The sequence below is a fragment of the Lethenteron reissneri genome, chromosome 58 (assembly GCF_015708825.2).
Source record: "Lethenteron reissneri isolate LAM-NWPU_2019-01 chromosome 58, ASM1570882v1, whole genome shotgun sequence".
Lineage (NCBI taxonomy): Eukaryota > Metazoa > Chordata > Hyperoartia > Petromyzontiformes > Petromyzontidae > Lethenteron > Lethenteron reissneri.
Window position 1 is genome coordinate 1,733,377 of NC_083836.1, and position 20,355 is coordinate 1,753,731.

At 58.1% G+C, this 20,355-nt stretch overlaps 1 protein-coding gene across 1 annotated transcript in view; it reads right to left on the bottom strand.

Moving 5' to 3' along the window:
• Positions 1 to 1,234: 1,234 nt before the first annotated feature.
• The window catches only part of LOC133357555 (neuroligin-3-like), a 35,137-nt gene continuing 16,016 nt past the window's right edge, over positions 1,235 to 20,355 (bottom strand). The window contains 9 exon segments of the mRNA XM_061575539.1: positions 1,235 to 5,221; positions 6,180 to 6,336; positions 6,551 to 6,918; positions 7,452 to 7,748; positions 8,519 to 8,646; positions 8,925 to 9,110; positions 11,324 to 11,440; positions 11,443 to 11,472; positions 14,708 to 14,767. Coding sequence (XP_061431523.1) covers positions 4,349 to 5,221; positions 6,180 to 6,336; positions 6,551 to 6,918; positions 7,452 to 7,748; positions 8,519 to 8,646; positions 8,925 to 9,110; positions 11,324 to 11,440; positions 11,443 to 11,472; positions 14,708 to 14,767 — 2,216 coding nt within the window. The 3' untranslated portion in view covers positions 1,235 to 4,348.

Below are 20,355 nucleotides of genomic sequence, written 5' to 3' on the forward strand. Positions count from 1 at the left end.
TGTTTACATTTTTGTTGGGGAAGATGAAAGGATGAAATTTCCGTGTGCGACATGAGTCTGTGGCCCGTGTGCGGGGGTGGAGAGAGAGGGGGGGGGGGGTGCGATCATCTGTAAGACTAGTAACGAGCGCGAGTCTGCGAGCATTCCAAAGAGCTGACGAAGAATCCATGTGGTGGGATGAGCTGGTGAATTCCTCGTCCGAGAAGAGCCGGTGAGAGGTTCTGCGTGGACCCATGGGCACCTCCGCGTTATTCAACGGGTTCCCCGCACACTATTTTGACAGTGGCTCCTGTATAGCGGCCGTCTGGTGACATCACAAACGTCCTGTGCACACGTCCTGTGCACACGCCCTGCGCACACGCGGGACATGGCCATCACAGCGGCGTCGTATAAACCGCGGGGGAAAAAAAATCTCGGCGATCCCACACCGTCGCACACGCGTCGAGTGCACATGCCTCCGCGTGTACGATACACCGTCACGCATCCGACCGTCACGTGTCTACCCCGAACCGATTAACCGCCCCCCCCCCCCCTCGCACCCCCCCCCCCCTGCCCCCAGGTGCAATGTGTGCACACATGGTGTGACAAACGTTCACGATTCTGACCCTCTCCATGCTCAATAACGCGTCCTGAACCCTCGCGTGCTACACTTGCCTTGCTTCGAGAGCAGCCTGCGTTTTACTATTTTGCCAAGGTACACCAATTTGTGGAAAACGATTCATCGTCTCCATGGATGTTCCCATTTTCTCCCTTTTCCCAGGGTCCGCCTATCAACATTGTCCACACGGCGAGTCGGATACGCGACGTTGGACCGCTCCACGCAACCCACCGGCACCGCCCTCTATGTACACGTTGAGCCCACCCCGCCCGGGATTCACCGTCTCTCGCTACGATAGTGGGCCCCAAGTGAGAATAAGAATAATAATAATGATAATAAAAAACCCTGTCGTGCTTCGTAATCAGATTCACTTCACACGACAATCGGAGAACTGTGGCTGGGAAAGTGGGTACCAGTAGCGGAGTGGAGAACAATCCAGCCCCGTGCCAGGTTCCCACCGGCTGATTAACATAATCCGGCGCACGACAAGGTTTTGCCACCTGCCCGGGGCAATTGACATCTCTGTTCGGGTGACCAGGCACTGATTTCGATCGAGGTTTGGCTCCGGTGTATTTGAAATTCACCACAAACTAGATTAATCATCATCATCATCATAACACAGAGCCAGTGGCCGACTGAGAAACACGTGCGGGTTTTGCTCTACAGTCGATAAAGTGGCAGCATCCCCACCCACCCACACGGCACGCGACTTCCATCATCACACAGCCACGCTGAGGCCTGCCGCTTCTAAACGGCCCAGAGACGATATCCGCCACTGCAAGCATGTTAACCGCACTGATTTTGGTAGGGGGGCAATATTTTGTTCGATTTGGCAAACGGTGGCGGTGGGCCCTTAATTATCTTTCGCGTTATGCTTTGATGGCACTACATTTTTGCGCTGTGTTGCTCCGACCAAAACTCTTTTTGAACGTTCTGTATAGACCCTCGGTAAGAGAACGGTTCCCCACTCTCCCCCCCTCTCCACCACGGGAGAGGATACGATCGATCGGACGGTACGATCTGTGGAAATCGGCGCTTCAGATAAGCCGCCTTTCCCGGGAATTTGTACGCATCTGAACTTAAGGATGAATTGCACTTGGACGTTCCAATTGGGGGAGATTCCCATGACGGCGAAAGACGGGACGTGTGCGCGAGTGGTGAAGGAGAGGTTTGCGAAACGCTCGTTAATGGAGTTGGCCAAACATGCCAATAGAGGATCGCAGAGCTGGGGCAATTTGTTCGTAGCACCGGTTCTGGGGCTACCTTCACCTTCCCCGCGTCTCTCCGTGACATCCTGCGCCTCGATTCATTCTCTCACGCTGAGAGCGAACGAAAGCTGTCTGGCGTGTTACACACGTGCGTATTGTGTGTTTTTTAAGCTGGGAGGAGGGGGGGGGGCCTTGCTACGTTTCTTTTGGGAATAAAACGGTTTTGGAAAGATTCTCACGGAGAAACTTTCTGGCCGTTTTTCTTCCGTCGCCGTCGCTACTTTTTGTTAGCATTGTAAGAGAAAGCGTTTGTTTCCACGGTAGATCGAAGTTACTTGACGATTAAAATCTCAAGACTTCCAGTTATCGACGCACATTCCATAATTCGGGGCAGGTGGCTCAGCGGTTTGAGCAAGCAATCGGAAGGTCGCGAGCCTCAGATTCTGGTTACGGATCAACCCAGCCCATCATCCCTCCGAGGTCGTTAAAATGATGTACCGATGGCTCTGCGCTGAAGAGGGGAGGCGAGCTTTGCCTCGGCTCATTTGAGAAGGAAATCACTTTGACCTTGACCCTAGGTGGTCAGCGTGAAAGACCGCACAGCTTTTATCAACGTGTCACTCGTGACTTGGTAAAGGTGCCGTCGACATGGGAGGGTGAGTGTCGCTGGTACCCAAAGTCCTGATTTGGAGCGCTATGGGGATTCCGTTGGCATGGCGCAGCACTAGCGGATAAGCTTGGCTCCACCACGGAGCGTCACTCAGCTCCACTCCTCCACCACGGAGCGTCACTCAGCTCCACTCCTCCTCCACGGAGCGTCACTCAGCTCCACTCCACCTCCACGGAGCGTCACTCAGCTCCACTCCACCTCCACGGAGCGTCACTCAGCTCCACTCCACCACGGAGCGTCACTCAGCTCCACTCCACCTCCACGGAGCGTCACTCAGCTCCACTCCACCTCCACGGAGCGTCACTCAGCTCCACTCCACCACCACAGAGCGTCACTCAGCTCCACTCCTCCTCCACGGAGCGTCACTCAGCTCCACTCCACCTCCACGGAGCGTCACTCAGCTCCACTCCTCCACCACGGAGCGTCACTCAACTCCACTCCTCCACGGAGCGTCACTCAGCTCCACTCCACCTCCACGGAGCGTCACTCAGCTCCACTCCACCACCACAGAGCGTCACTCAGCTCCACTCCACCTCCACAGAGCGTCACTCAGCTCCACTCCACCTCCACGGAGCGTCACTCAGCTCCACTCCACCACCACAGAGCGTCACTCAGCTCCACTCTTCCTCCACGGAGCGTCACTGAGCTCCACTCCTCCACGGAGCGTCACTCAGCTCCACTCCACCTCCACGGAGAGTCACTCAGCTCCACTCCACCTCCACGGAGCGTCACTCAGCTCCACTCCGCCTCCACGGAGCGTCACTCAGCTCCACTCCACCTCCACGGAGCGTCGCTCGGCTCCACTCCTCCTCCACGGAGCGTCGCTCGGCTCCACTCCTCCACCACGGAGCGTCACTCAGCTCCACTCCTCCACCACGGAGCGTCACTCGGCTCCACGGCTGCCAAGCCCCCGACGCGCACTCGCCCGTGATATCTGCCATTTCTGTAACTCCGTTACTCACTATGTTAGTCGCTTTCCAAATGTACGGGTAATTACCAATTTACATAACATTATTACCGTTATGCTATATATATACTGTATATAAAACAAATACACAAAAACACACATCACCCATAGCAGCAGACGCGTCGCGCCGTGTTGCCACAGGGCGCACGCGCGCAACGCACGGGCACGTTTCACGGCGTGAACTGGAGGGGGGTGGGGGGGGCAGCGAAGGGGGGGGGGGGGCCCTGTTGAGACGCGAGGTCATGACCTCAGCTCCCCCGGCTCTCCGGCTCTCCACGAGCCTTCCGCACCGTTCCTGTGACTGTGGCTCGTCGCCGTGAATATTCCCCTCCGCCTCCCCCGAACTCGTTCTCGACTCGGACAATACGAAGTGGCGGCCGCTCGACGCCTCCCAGACGGCGACCAACGCACTATGCAACGGGGAGTTCCATTCCACGGCGCCGTCGATTTTTTTTGCCGCAACCCAGGGAACGGCGCGCCGTCTTCTCCGCCGGCGCTCGGCCGAGCGTCCCCCGAGTCGTCGCTCGGCTTTACGGCAGCGCCGCGGCACCAGCTCCATCGCCGGGGTCAATCTCCCGCGTGTCGCGCCGCCGCCAAGCCGTCGAGCGGCACCGTCCCGTTCTCACGCGGGAGAACACCGCCGACCGTCCGATCCCCTCCCGTCTCTCCGCGAGTCCAACTCGGGCGGCGACGGACGCGCAGCCCTACGAGACCAGCGTGCGCGGCCGCCTCCACCCAGCCGCGTGGAAATCTCCGGCGAGGCGATTATTGTTACTCTCCCAACGGTCGGACGGGGAAACACCCCGCTTGAGTCCGTCCGAGCAAATGCGTCGGCGCGTTCCGCCCTCCCCCTCCCCCCCCATCCCCTTTCCCCCCCGCCGCCTCGCTGGCACCGTCGACGCGCGCTACACCCGGGTGGTCGAGCGCGAGTGCGGGAGGGTGGCGCTGTTAATCCCCGCGGCGCCGACCCCCCCGGCGGACGGCGGGCCCATGCCCGCGCCCGGCTGCCCGAACGCGCCGAAGGCGTGAAGCGGCTGCGCCTGCGAGAGGTGCAGGCCGTGGTGGAGCTGCTGCTGCTGCTGCTGGTGGAGGTGGGCCACACCGGGCGCGAGCGAGTTGGGGATCATCGCGATGGTGCTCGGCGTCATGAGCGGAACGTCGTCCGGCGAGCGCCGCAGCGCCAGCGTGTAGTCGGGCGGGAAGCCGCCGCCGCCGCCGCCGGGGCCGGGCCCGCCGTAGCAGCCGGGCGCGCCGGAGCCCGGCGGGGGTTCGCCGTCGCGGCCGCCGCCGTGCTTGAGCTGCAGGGACATGATCTCCTCCTCGGGCGGCGGGTGGCGCAGCGACAGGTCGTTGGCGGCGCCGCCGAGGCCGCCGTGCTGGGGGCTGCGGTGGCGGCGGTGCGAGTTGACGACGTAGCGCTTGTCCTTGCGGTAGTAGAGCGCGGCGAAGGCGAGCACGTTGAGGAAGAGCAGCGAGGCGCCCACCGCGATGGTGACGCTCAGCTCCGTGCTGTAGTCGCGCTGGCTCTCCAGCAGCGCAGGGTTGGGGCCGCCGCCGACGCCAAACGTCTTCCGGTCGTTGTCCGGGGGGTTCCGGGACGCGAAGGGCGGGGAGCTGCCCAGGCCCGGCCGGTTGGTCGGCGTCACCCACTTGTTGGGCCGCATGGTGGGGTAGCCGCCGCCGTGGTCGAGCGACGGCACGCGCGTCGTGGTGGACAGGTACGGGTTGATGTCGTGCAGGCTGTGCAGGTGCGGCACCAGCTCCAGCCAGAACGCCACCTGCGGACGGCGGGCGCAGATCGAGCGAGAGAGAGGGGGGGTGGGCAGGTGAATGGGGACGCTGGGGAGCGGATGTCACCGAGCGGCGCCGTGCGGTGCGCAAAAACCACAGCGCCGCCACTCCTCCCAACGGTGGCAATGAGGTCAGTAAATCGGGGGTTAAATCGGGCTAATGGTGACGCTGGCACACATTGGCCTACTCTTTCCTACTCCTTGAGTAAAGTCACGGAATCTTTACGGCGCAGAGATTTTCTAGGGACGACACCGCAGCCTCCCCCCCCCCCCCCCCCCCCCCACTGCGTTATTAACCAGGGCAGCCTGCCGAACCCAAACCGCGAACCTCCGCAACGACAAGGGGCAAGCGCGTTACCGCCGGTAACCAAGCCCTCGCGCTTGCGCACACACCAGCAACGTTTGCTGAACGGAACTCTTCGGCCGGAGTAACGCGCGTGTCCCTAGTGGCGCGCCAGCAAGCTGGTGGTACTACTACTACGATGGTACTCACCTTGTTGGCGTGGTAGTGCCCCAGGGTTACCGGTGCTACTACTACGACGGTACCCACCTTGTTGGCGTGATAGTGCCTCGGGTTACCGGTGCTACTACCACTACGACGGTACCCACCTTGTTGGCGTGGTAGTGCCCTGGGTTACCGGTGCTACTACTACGATGGTGCCCACCTTGTTGGCGCGGTAGTGCCCTGGGTTACCGGTACTACTACTACGACGGTACCCACCTTGTTGGCGTGGTAGTGCCCCGGGTTATGGGTACTACCACTACGACGGTACCCACCTTGTTGGCGTGGTAGTGCCCCGGGTTATGGGTACTACTACTACGACGGTACCCACCTTGTTGGCGCGGTAGTGCCCCGGGTTACTGGTACTACCACTACGACGGTACCCACCTTGTTGGCGCGGTAGTGCCCCGGGGTTACTGCTGCTACCACTACGACGGTACCCACCTTATTGGCGCGGTAGTGCTCGCGCACGCGCGGCTTGAGGCCGATGTGCAGGTAGTGCTGGTCCTTGGGGTTGTACTTGGACCAGGCCACCTCCTCGAAGCGGTTGGGCTTCGTGTGGATGAACTTGGTGTCCTGCGGCACTGGAGAATTCGGGTCGCTGCGCGGGACACGACGGGAGGGACACGACGGGAGGCAACAACGCGAGGTTTAATTCCGTGCCGGGACGGGCGCGTTTCAAGGCCGCGTGAAGCGTCGAAGGCTCTGTTGGCAGGACGGTCATGGGACAGCTCCAGGGTGCCACGGATTGACCGTCCGAGATGACCGCCGGATACGCACGCGCACACAAACACACGGGCCGCAGCTTTGCTCACCCGGTCTTGGCGAAGTTGCTCCAGTAGGTCATGACGACGGCGCTCAGCATGACGTCGTTCTTGGAGAAGTTGCACGGGAAGAGTTCCGTGGGGCCCACCATGGGCACGCCGAATACGTACGGGATCTCGTCGCCGTGCGCCGCGTCCGCCCACGCGGGCTTCATCTCGCTCTGGCAGTGGTGGTAGAAGGCGTAGACGTAGGTGGGCGAGCCGTACTGCGCGTGCAGGTCGGCCGTGGCGACGGCGGGAGCCACCCACTGGTGGTCCGTGAAGAGGGCCAGCAGCGTCTTGCGGCGCGTCTCGGCGTTGTCGCGGTCCGCCCAGTCGGTGTACATGAACTTGATGGTCTCGCGGAGCTCGTCCTTGCCCTGCTGAGAGTGACGGCGGCGGCGGCGGCGGTGACGACGATTTACAAGGTAAAATGAAAACAAATACTTCATGTGTGTTCTAGATTTGAAGCTTTCGTGACTGCGAGGATTCATACTCTTAGTTTTTTTTCGGTAAAGTCACGTAGGTAGAAAAAAATAATAAAATAATAAAAATCACGACGTTTCGGAGACTTGTGTTACCTCCGAAACGTCGTGATTTTTATTAATTTTAATTTCATTTTTTTTTTACCTACGTGACTTTACCGAAAAAACTAAGAGTATACTTCATGTGTGGTGTTGCGGGCAAAGGGCCCTAAACCCTTAACCCTCAGGCCCCGGTGTTCCTATTGGCGAGCTCATTGGTGCTGCCCGGCAGACAGAGGCGGTGGGAGTTCGGGGGATTTGAGAGGCTTGCACAGCTGTGGAATCATCACGCTACAGTGGTTGTGTTCACTCAAACCATGCCCACGTCCTTCACCTCACCCCCCCGTGCCCACGTCCCTCACCGCCCCCCCCCCCCCCGTGCCCCTCACCTCCGGGTAGCCGTAGAGGTTGTCCACGAAGTTGGAGACGGCGAAGTCGAAGTCGCTGCTCGTGACGCCGTCCTCGCCGTCCACCATGTTCTCCACGAACTTGAAGCCCTCGCCCTGGTTGATGCCCATCATCACGTCGTAGTTGAGGAACTCGCCCTGCTCCATGAGGATCTGCGGGTCGTCCGGGATGACGTCGCCGTCGATGACGGGCCCGAAGGCGATGTGGTAGCGCGCCGGCTGCACGTCCTGCTCCACGAGCTCGCGCGCCGACCTCGAGCGCAAGCACTCCACCATGTCCTGCGCCAGAAGAAGGCAGAGAGGCAGAGGGTCTCCCGCCGCCACCGCGACGGGCTGTCGGGGCCAAGTGCCGGCGGTCGTTATCGCGCGCTCCACCCTCTCTCCTGCGTCTGCAGGCAAAAGCAAAGGCTTCCCCCCAGGTGGCCTACACGGGCTGTTGGGGCAGGTCGCTGTCCGTCATCGTCATCATGCTGAACGTGCACGCGCAGAGTGCCAGAGTGACGTTTGGGCCGTGAGCGGTGGCACTCGGAGGCACGCACGCACGCACGCGTCCACGCACGCGTCCACGCACGCACGCGCCCACCCACGCACGCATGCGCCCACGCATGCAGTGTCAGCAGCGGTTAGCGGATCGTGCTGCTGAAGTCGGCATCCCGAGTTCGATTCCCACTTTCGGTCAACAGCAGTGACAAATGACTGAACCGGTCCCGTAACTGCTTGCGGGGTGTTAGACCAGAGGACGCCAAAGGGCTGTTTAACACGTAGCAGGCGTACTCTGGTCTAACACCAGTTTGGTGTTCTAACATCTTAACAACTGTTTTGTTGCCAGAAAAAAGGGAAAACCTATTCTCATTTACAATCTGAGTACGACATTATGCTGGCAATCACATCCAGCATCATCGGGCGTTTTGTTGACGGGACAAATCCCTTGCCGATTGGCCGTGTCGGGTGGTGGAGGGTCTCGACACAACACCTCTATTATTATGTCGAGGCTATTCGGGGAGGGGGAAGGACCTTTGTCTCTGTGGGTGTGTGCCGCGTCACGCTACCTGCGTGTTGAGCGGCGCGCCGCAGCCCACGCGCGTCGCCAGCGTGTGCGCGTACTTGCTGGGGTCGTAGTTGATGGCCCAGCTGGACAGCGCTGTCCCGCTCTGCGTGATCGCTCTCTGGAAGAGCCCTGCTCCACGCCGTAGCGAGAGAGGGCCAGGAGACGGAGGATAGAGGGAGGAGAGAGAGAGAGAGATAGGAGCCAGGAGGGAGGGAGCGGGAAGGCGCACGCATGGACAACACATCGTCATTCACGTCCAGGCGACATCAACGATGTCTGGAATTGTTCGCAAATAAAATCGAGTTCGGAGGTGGCAACGGTCGATTCCCGCCGCGGTATTGACCAGGGCGGCCGCCCTGGGTTGCTGGGACGGCAAAGAGGGTCGCTCCCCCCCCCCTCCCTTTCACCTTCCGAGTGGTGGGACAACGTGAGCAGGTTGACGCAGGAGGCGCCGGCGCCGGAGCCGAACACGGTGACGCGCTGGGGGTCCCCGCCGAAGCCGGCGATGTTGTCGCTGATCCAGCGCAGGGCCTGGATCTGGTCGAGGAGGCCGAAGTTCCCGCGTGCCGACTGATCGTGCGTGCTCAGGAACCCTGGCGGGGGTTGGGGGGGGGGAGACGGACGGACGGGGGGCGATGACGGCCGCGGTGGCGGTGGTCGCGCCGAGGCGCTGTGCGCCGCATGCGCGTTGCCGTGGTTCTGGCTGTTTGCGTACAGGGACAGCTGCCGCTGGGGGTGCCCTAGGCTCGACCACGCAGCAGCAATCGTTGACCCCGCCTGGCAGGAGACCGATGCCGGCTCGCGGGCGTCGTGCCGAGTCACCGCGCGCCACGCAGAGAGAGCTGCCGCTGGGGGTGCGATGATGCGAACCGCTTGCCGCGTGCACGGCGCTGCGAGACGCCGCGGCGGAGGGCGGCCTCCATCGAAAACCGAAGATCATTCTTCTCGTGGGAATTATTGATTTATTTCAACATCTCACGCGGATGATCCCCTCGAGATGAGCGAGGGTGTCCGGGGATGGCGCGCGTTCTACCTGTGCAGTGCCCGCTCTGTCTGGTGACGCGGTTTAGTGTTGAGCGTGCCAGGGTCTGAGTGTGCGAGGTTCTTAACGTGGATGACACGGCGATGTCAATAAGAAACAAAGGGAACGGTGGACAATGCAGACGATGGACAATGTACACAACAAGCAATGACAGTGGTGGACAATGCGGCCGAGAGACTTGAGAGTGATGGACAATGAAGGTGAACAATGCATTTGAGAGACAATCTTCGTGCTGGAAGATGACGGCGGCCACTGCGGCCGAGAGACATCGAGAGAGGTGGACAATGTGGGCCGAGCGGCGAGCCCCCGGCTGTTCCCGCGGTCACCCTCGGCGCCTTGCGAGGAGCGCACGGCGGGGGCGGTGCGATCGTTGGATCGCAGGAGCGGTGGGGGGGGTGGTGGCGACCCACCATAAATCACTCTCCTCGCGCTCACCCCCTCGCCCACTCTCCCCCCAGCCCGCCCCGCTCTATGCTAATGTAATCTACGGCGATCGAGCGGCACGGCGGCAGCGCGGCGACGGCCAGATGTGCCCGGCGCTCGCGCCCGCCCGCCGTGACCAGCCCCCCCCCACCTTCCCCCCCCCACCACCACCCTCCCCCCCACCACCACCGCGCGCCCGCTCCCAACACCTCTCGAAAGCCGAGCAGGCATCGGAGCCCGGGCTAACCGGCTGCAACGGGACGCTGCCCTGGCCGGGAGCAGGTGCCGTGTAGGATAGGGCTGACGCGGAGACAACGGTGGATTCTTGAATACATCTGTGTGGAACTTTGGGCGCTTACCCCCCCCACCCCCTACCCCGGCCTCGCAGGCATGGGTTTTGTCCAGGTACACTGCCTCATCCCGATGCATTTGTGAGCGCCAGACACTCGTTCATTTATATTGGACAGTTATCCAATGGGGGCGATTTCCCCTACCCCTCCCCCACCCATCCCTCCGCTCCCTCACCCCCCACCCCAGATACCCCAAACTATTGATTGATATTTACCAGATAAAATACACTAAATGTTTATTTATTATTAATACAGGGCCTAATTAAAAATCTTGACATTTCCGTATCGACCGCCCCCCCCCCGCCCCCTCTTGGGACGTTTCTAGATCCACACCTCCGAATCTCCGTGTCGCAGGACCCTCTAAAACAAGTCTGCAGACTCTCCTCGATTTTAACATGGGGGGTCCCATTGTTGTTGGTGCTGTTGTTATGACGAGAACCGCAGGGCAGGGCACGGACCATTGCTTGGGTGATCCCCCCCCCCCCCCACCAGTCACGTGGCCCCCATGGTGACCTCGGCGATGGACGCCGTTGACCCCGTTGACCCCGTTGACCCCATCGCATTGCGGGCCGCGTGGGCAGAGTGTTCTGCGCGGGAGCGACCGTCGCCGCGCGGCACGCGAATCCCTGCGAGATTTCTTCATCGATTCCTCATCTCAAGGCACGAAGCCGATGGAGGGACGCAAGCACGGGGAATAAAATTGACAACAACAACAATAAACACACTCCCACCCCACCAAAACAACACTAAATGGAGGCTACGCTTCGAAAACGGAGGGGGCGGAGGTCAGATGGAGCAGAGTGGCACGGGATGACAACGCGGAGGGCGCGCCGCGCCTCCTCCGTTCCTCGTCCCAGATTCTTTACAAGATTCTTCTTGCAACAAAGAATCTGGGACGAAGAAAAACCGAGCAGTGCCGGCGCCGGAACCCGTCCGGCACGGCTCCGGCACGGCTCTGGGACGGCAGTGGAAACGCCGCGCCGCGTCTCACCCAGCACGCCGAGGCGGTAGTTGATGGTGACCACGATGACGTTGCCATAGCTGGCGAGGACGCTGCCATCGAACATGTTGCCCGTGCCCTCCATGTAAGAGCCGCCGTGGATGTAACCATGACGGGGCGCGGGCCGCTGTCACGGATGTCTGCGGGAGCACACGCAACGCGCCATGCACTGCACGGTATACACCGCACACCACGCCACGCATTACACGCGACACGCCACGGTACACGCGGGACACGCCACGGCACATGACACACGCCACGGCACATGACACACGCCACGGTACATGACACACGCGGGACACGCCACGGTACATGCGGGACACGGTACACGCGGGACACGCCACGGTAAATGACCAATAACACGACCAATAATAGTGGCGAATAGTTGAACTGGTCTTGGGACTCCCCAAGATCGACTCAGCATTAAACTGGTTTCTGGCGCCGTCTGAAAACATTGGCACTGGGGAGACAAACGTGGCCGAGCATGGTGTTGGAAACCCATGCACCATGCCGGCCTTCATAAGTGCTGTTCGCTAACAGCACTTGCCCGAACAGCCTGTTAAAGGCTCTACAGGGGATCTTTGTCTTTGTGAATAACGCTAAGCATGATAGCGCTAATAGCCCGTGTCGAAACCCACCACCACCCCACACACATCTATCGATGATGCTGGATGTAATTACCAGCGAAACGTTGAACTCAAATTGTAAATGTTGTGGATTTACTCTCCAACACACTGGTGGGCTGAAGTAGTAACTAATTGCTACGTTTTGTTGACGTGACAAACCGTACTGGTTGGCTGTGTCGGGTGGTGGTGGGTTACAGCACATTTATATTTATGCGATCTAACCCAAAAACCTTTATTATGAAGGTGATAAAGGTTATCGCTCAATATCTGCTACCACCATAATAGTAATTTAAACTTGTACCAGGCCACACGATCCTCGCTCTCGTAGAGAGAGAGAGAGCGAGAGAGGCGGAGGAGGAACCACAGATGAGCGGGAAGCCAGCAGCACCCACGCGGTCAGGATCCGGCGCCACCAACAATTTCCCAAGCTCTGCAGTCTTCTATATATGAACGTGTTATCGGCCAATTATTGAGTGTTTACGCGCCGGGAAAAACACCGGAGCGAGCTGAGCAAAACCCACGCGTGCGATGGTAAAGCACTCGATCCCACAAGCAGGTGGAGTCCACGTTTGTTGCCGCGCCGCCTTCTCCCAGCGAGAGCCAGGGTACCGCTCCTTCCTCGACGCGCGCGAAACCCACCAACCCTCGCCGCCTGGACAACCCTCGCCGCGGGGCCACGTGCGCGGCCGCGGCCTACCGGGGGGTGGGGGGGCACGGACGGCGCTGCGGAAGCGGCGGTGGTGGAGGCCCGACTCGCGAACGGGTCCTGGTGGTCACCGAGTGGGTTACAGACGGGGATCCGCTTCGCACCCCCCCCCCCCCTACTCTATGAGGGATAAGAGGAGTTCTCCGGCACTGACTCAGGTCACCGGGGGCGCGAACTGCGTGGCCAGCGACGAGGCACGGAGCCGGACGCTCCGTGGATCTCAGCGCTTCCGTCGCCAGCGGGGACGCCGTTTGCGTCGCCGCCTTGTCGAGCGGACAAATGGTCAAAGGTGCCCCGAGTTTTGTTCTAAACGTTGGGTGTGGGGGGGGGGGGGGCGTCTCTCTTAGCGTCATCTAAATACGCCGGGGGTGTGCGGACACCCACGGCGCCCACAGTGTCTGTGCCCCCTGATGACCGGAGGCGTGGGAATGTTTATTTATAGAGACAGAGAGGGAGGGAAGCAGGGAGTCGGCCATAGGCAGCGGAGGAGAGGAAGGTGGTCGGCTTGGACTTTAACTGGGACGGGGAGCAGACAGCACGGATGGCTGGTGGGTGTCGGGGGAGCAAAGGAAAAGTGAGCGACCTCTCACTGAGCAATCTGCCACTTCTCCCCCAACAGGCGGGAGGGAACGTGGGTGGAGGTGCGGCAGAATCAGGGGGGAAGAGGCAGGAGAGTGCGTGGAGGACACTCGGTACATCAACCAATAGGACACTCGGTACATCAACCAACAGGATACCTACAGCGTCAACCAATAGGACACTCAGTACATCAACCAACAGGATACCTACAGCATCAACCAATAGGATACTCAGTACATCAACCAACAGGACACTCAGTACATCAACCAATAGGACACTCATTACATCAACCAACAGGATACCTACAGCATCAACCAATATGACACTCAGTACATCAACCAACAGGATACCTACATCATCAACCAATAGGACACTCAGTACATCAACCAATATGACACTCAGTACATCAACCAACAGGATACCTACAGCATCAACCAATATGGCACTCAGTACATCAACCAACAGGATACCTACATCATCAACCAATAGGACACTCAGTACATCAACCAATAGGACACTCAGTACATCAACCAACAGGATACCTACAGCATAAACTAATAGGACACTCATTACATCAACCAACAGGATACCTATAGCATCAACCAATAGGACACTCAGTACATCAATCAATAGGACACTCAGTACATCAACCGACAGGATACCTATAGCATCAACCAATAGGACACTCATTACATCAACCAATAGGACACGCAGTACATCAACCAATAGGACACTCAGTACATCAACCAATATGACACTCATTACATCAACCAACAGGATACCTACAGCATCAACCAATAGGACACTCATTACATCAACCAATAGGACACTCAGTACATCAATCAATAGGACACGCAGTACATCAACCAACAGGATACCTACAGCATGAACTAATAGGACACTCAGTACATCAATCAATAAGACACTCAGTACATCAAACGGGATACCCACCGCATCAACCAATAGGACGCTCAGAACATCAACCAAAATGACACTGTACATCAATAAGACACACTGTACATCAACCAATAGGACACTCGGAACACCAACCAAGAGGAGGACCCTCTTATCAACCGACATGCGTTTCCAACTCGCAAGCCACAGAGTGAAACGATTGGGACCAACCCCAAACGACATCGCCAGCGGGACTCTCCCTCTCCCGGCGCGAGACCCACGCTGGACGCCAAATCACGAGGACCTCTCGTCGGCGTTCTGCGAAACCCAGGCGACCATTGATGTTTCGCTCGCGTCAAACCCATCCGTCGCTCCTTCCCCAACCCGGGGGGGGGGGGGGCCTCCCGCCTCCGCGAGTTCCGGGGGGGGGGGGGGGGGGGGGGGGCGGCTGCCGGCGGTGAAGCGGTGAAAGGGCCCCCCTCCCCCCCCCCCCACCATGTGGGGGAAAGGGGAGAACAAAAAGTTAAAATTAAAAAAGTGGCGAGCTCACAAAAAAGAGGAGAGAAGTACCTTGCTGTTCCTCGCCGGTACTAGCGGCCGAGCCATCAGCTCGCTTCCTAGCGGCACTTCCTGCGGGCATGGAGCGGGGGGTGGAGACAAGACAGGAGGAGGAGGAGGAGGGGGGGGGAAAAGTGCGTTCAAAATTCCCCCCAAAAAAAGATTCTCTTTCTCTTTTTGTTCCAATTTTTATCCAGTCGCGAGGCGATGAAGGGAAATCCGCTCGGGACGCTCGCAAAAAAGTGTGCGGCGCGCACCGGCTCCGTCGGTGTTTCAGCAACGGGCAGCACACAGAAGTGGATATCACAGAACCATCTCCGAGATTGGGGTCCGCACGTACGCGGTAGGAAGAGGGAGCGTGGCACTTTCCCGACCTTCCCACCGCATAACAGCAGCCGAGGTTTCGTCAATTTTTTTAATTCTCAGCGGTGGACTTCAGCCAAATTGTGCCGGCAAACAGATCATCGACCTTCACAGCGCCTGACGTTTTTAGTGTTTTAATGTTGATTAGTGGGTGTCAAAAAAAAAGAGAGAATCGGTAGAAACACGTTTGCTCTTCCCCCCCCCCCCACCCCGAAAGAAAGACGAAAAAAATCCACCACCACCACCACCAAGAAACCGCTCCGGAATGTTAGAAAAATACCCAAACGTGTCCTCCCGCAGGATCTGCAGAGGAAGAAAAAAAGTTACGTTTGCAAAGATTAAAAAAAGAGAGGCAACCATCAAAAAAAGGAATTGGTCATTTCGACGGGTGCAGAGGTCCGCCGGGGTTTACATCCGCCGCGGCCACCCTGGTCAATACTGCCCGGCGCGCTAACCGTCGGCACGCGCCGTCTGCTTCACGGCGGACGACGTCCAAGATCGCCGGCGATGTTGTTTGGAACGTGTGCGTGCCCTGGCGTCGCGGCTTCCCAACTTTTGCCGAACTTGTAAAAAAAAAATGGGTTCCCAGAAATGACTCGGCCACATCCGCCCCCCCCCTCCCCTTTTGCCAAACCACAGCAGACTGCGAAATACCGCAGCGCCCCCCCCCCCCCCTTCACCTCGCCGCGATTGGAGTATCGTGAACAGGTCCCTCCTTGGGGTGGAGGGCCCAGGGCATCTCACCCACCGTATGCCTCCCCCACTCCCCGAGGCTTTCAAATTAAACCGGGAGTATGACATCAGACACCGTGACGTCGAAGCGTGGGGGGCCCCCCAAAGCGTGGGGCCCGGGGCGGCCGCCCCGATTCGCTGTGTACCCGAGAGAACGGCTCCGGGCGAAAATACCAAATTTACTCGTGATTTGAGTGCAGTGGGCAGCGGTAGCCCCCACCGCCGCTTGCCAACGAGGATTCATTCCAGCCGCGTCTGGGTGAGGCAGTCTGAAAATATTTCCTTGACAGACGCACCCACATCCAAAATACCCTATTGCGATGACTGTCATTGCTGGTCACGTGCCTGCTCCAGTCTTCCGGCGACTCGGAAAGGATTCGGTGAGAAATTAATCCCTGGGCTGAATGCAATGGCGTTCATCATCATGGCCTGGAGGGCAGGCACGGAGGGGTAATTGGGCATTGATCGTAGCCCTGCACTGCCCGGATCCCGCAGTTACCCCCACCCCCAACACCCACTGCTTAATTCGAGCTTTTGTGAGAAATAATGTTGACATGTCACATCCATCTCACTGCCTTTATATGATCCCCATGATGCTGCGGTGGCGTGTGCGGTTGTGGTTGGTGTGTATAGGATTATAGGAATACATGGTAGGATTATTATTATGCATCTGGCACTAGTGGTAGTGCCTTACGCCGATAATCCCTGCCCCTGTATCACTCGCGAAGCCTTTAATCATACGCTGAAAAACACAGAATTGTGTTTTCAGCCCACGACGTTCGGCGTTTTGAAATGAAAACTAAAGACGTGCATTTAATCACACGCATTTATAAAGCAACTCTCTTCAGGTTTCACGGACTTCGTTCAAATCTGTGACCTCTGCGACAAGTCTTCCCTCCTCGATCACAGAGACTCGTGTGCAACAGCGCATCTAAGAAGAAGACGCGGGTGGCAGTGCAGCGGTGACACCAGCGCCTCGCGGCAAGAGGGGTCCTGGGTTCGATTCCTGACTGGGGCGTCGTTCTCTGTGGAGTTTGTACGTTCTCTCTCTCTCTCGCCCTGTTCTGCGTGGGTATACTCTGGGCTCTCTGGTGTTATAGCTAAACACACACACACACAGGATGCAACTGGTACTGGCCAAAACAACCCAAGGCTGATAAATTCCCTGCAAATTACTTAACTGGGATCGTGCACAGCAGCAGAAGCATCTCCCCCGACTGACTCTAACTTGGCAGGAAGAGAGTCTTGACACCCAGTGAATCTTTGCCAGCTTAACAAGCGCAATAATGGCTATTAATAATGCCAAATGATTACCGATGCGTGCTAATTATATACGCCGTCGTTATTTTTCAATCTAGTTCAGTTGCAAGTGGGTTTCGAACAACGTCGTAGAGACGAACATATAAAAATCGATTCGTTTCCCTGAATCGTGGGAATCAATCGAAGAGTTTGGAGGAGATGTTGGGGTGCTGGGTGGTGTTGGATCAGTTCAATTCTTACTGGGGCGGGGGCGGGGGCGGCGGCAGAGAGAAGGGGGGGGGCAGATAAATTGGCGGGGGGGGGGGGGGGGAGTCTCGTGGCAGCAGTTCCACTGTAATTGGCCTCCCTCCTGCACGGACCACGTGATGGCACAATTTGGTGGGTGGCAGCGGTCCTTACGCACGAGTCGGGGGCGTCTCGGGCTGTTAATTGCGCTGGGGCCCAGGATTGTCCCCGGCAGCTAAAAATACGACTGGCGGGCAGAAGCGTGTTAGCTACGTCGCGAGGACGTGCGCGGCCGCGAGCCCGCGGGGAACACACTTCCGCGATAATGCGCCCGTTGTTCAAGGCGGTGGAGTGCCCACACTTTACCCCGCCGAACGCGACCTACCAGTCGACTCATGCCGGTGTGCCCCTGGGGGGGAAGTGTTCCAGATATGTACAAAAATTTCGCCAAAGCTCGGAACATCTTTTCAGACGATTCCATCTTCTTTCGTTTCAGACCCCCTGAAGTGCGACGTCACAGGAAGATGCGTCAAACGCCTATGACGTCCCTCCACACCAAGAGTTGGGTGCCACGCGGCGCCGGGCGATGTCGCTGCCGTAGGCGCGACGGGGGGTGGGTCACAGACGTTTACGAAAACAACTCGTCTCCGATGTTTGCCGTGGCTTGGAACTAAACCCAAGTGGCCCGGGGCTTCGCGGCGCGCAATCGCCTCGTTGGCCGAGATCATTTTTTCCTGGTTATCGGAGCGACGCGCGCGGTCGACCTCGCCAATATTTTGTTTCGTTTTTTTTTGTTGTACGTCTCTCCGATCCCCGCGGGACCCTGGGGCTCCCCCGACTCCCCGAGTCTCCCGCCGCTTGCAGACGCCGGGCGCGCTCACGAGCGATGGGAGCACCTGGTGTGTAAGAGAACCAAGCAAAAGGCCGAGAGAGACCCAAGTGGCTCAAGGTGGGGAGGGGCAGATTCGTGACATAATAATGAGGATGATGATAATAGCGGTGAACCAATTATCAGCTCGAAAATCAAGTGGTGCAGCTAATGGGAGTGTGCAGGCGGTGCAACTGCGCCTGGACCCACGGGCGGGAGGGGCACAAGCGCCAGGCTACAAAGGGAGGAGAAATTGTGCAGGCAAAGGGCACATTCATTCATCCCTTGCTCCAGGGCCCATCGTCGAGCACACGACACCACTGAGACCCACAGGTTTACATAGAGACGTAGATTCACACAGAGACCCGTAGACTCAAAAAGAGACCCACAGACTCACATTCAAGAGCCAATGACTTACACAGAGACCCATATATACCGTCCTTACAAAGAGACCCCACATACTAGCACCGAAGCCATATATATATGATATATTGACTAAGCACCCATGGAGTAGAGGACCTGCACACTAACTTAGAACCCTCTAGGCAAGCAGACGGCCACTAGACTGGCACCCCACGACAGGACCGAGTGGTGGAGCTACCGAGTGTGCAGACGGTGCAACTGCACCGGTGCCCATTGGCTGGAAGGGCCCGGGGGGGGGGGGGCGGGGGTTGAAATGGAACAGGGAAGAGAGGTCCCACATCATTCCTTGTGCCGGTGCCCGTGCCAACCACCCACAGCTCCGCACCAGGGAAAAGGGGTTGCAGGCTTTGGTTTGGCACAACCGCCGGCCAAAGACGATGACGCCTGGGATTGGCTTAGCGCCAATTTCTGGGAAGGACGTGGTGAATGATGATGGTGGTGGGGGGGGGGAGGGAGGATGGGCGGCAGTGGGGGGGGGGGGGGCGGTGAGGTTATGATTGATGAAACATCGCGGCATGATTTGCGAAGCACGGATGGGGAAACGTGGGCATTGTCAAAGAAAATTAGAACATAAAGGAGCGCAAAGAAGAATGGAGGGGTGCATGCTGGGAATTCCACCCAGACACAGAACGACGGGGACACGTGACTCGCAGGACACCGCGAGCTAAGAGACGGCGGCATTCACTGCAACCACCGAAGTTTGTACGCGGAGCTCGGGCAGGGGCCGGGTGGGGACGATTATCTGAGCCCGTCCTGGGCCTCCCCTAGGTCTACTCGGCCTCAAATGAGTGCCTGGTGTGGTCGTGTAAACATTGGGGAGCGAAAGACGGCCTGGGCGCTGTGTTGGCCACCCACTCGCACCTCCCACTGTCACAGTTGGCTATGTACGGCGCGAAAAAAGTTCAGCGCACATGCGTGCGTCGTCGCGAGAAGGGACGATGGCCGGCACGGTCGACACTAACGGAGTATTTACACTATGAGACATCTCCTTTACCAGTGGCAAAATATAGTAATAGGTTTTTTTTTTAGTTGTACGCCTTTTGGCGTCATCTGGTCCAACACCAATTGAGACTAGGCTCTAAGAAAAGCTGTCTCCGGGTGTGGACCAATCAACTTCAAGGACAGTGCATATCATTATCAGAGTTGTTTCTTTTTGTTTGCATTTTGACTGCTCGTGTTGTGGTTATTGCAAACATGATGCCTTGTATAAAGGTGTCAGTTTTTGTACCAGTTGAAAGGGTAAGACCCTATTACTAACGGAGGAGTAGCAGCCAACGGAACAACGGCGAGAGTGCGCCCGCCACGGAGATGGAGCGGATGGAATTGGCCTGTCTCGGTGGGTCATTGTGCTGCAGGACCGTGCGAGGTGGCAGCAGCTTGCGGATCCCTTCATCCAGCCAGTGGATCGATAACGGGCCCAAGTGGATGATGTTAGATTGTTGCGTATGGCATCAAGGTATACAGGAGCTAAGATGTCAATGTTGAGGTCTGCTGCTGCTGCTGCTGCTGAGAGGGCCTCAGGAGTGAGAGAGAGAGTTCGCGTCGATCAGCTGTTCCTCGTCCTTCGTTGAAGAAACGCAGACTCGAGTGGTTTACTTGATGGTCTGTGGTTTGGGTGCATGGCCACAATCACACGACTGTGGCTTGTGTCTTTATTGTATCTCTATGGGATTAGTTTAGGATTCATAATCTGGGTTGCATCGCCAGTCACACTCCTGTGGCTTGTGTCTTTAATCTCCAATTCACGGAGGAGATGCGCGCATAGGCGCGTTGATGTTGGTTCCAACCA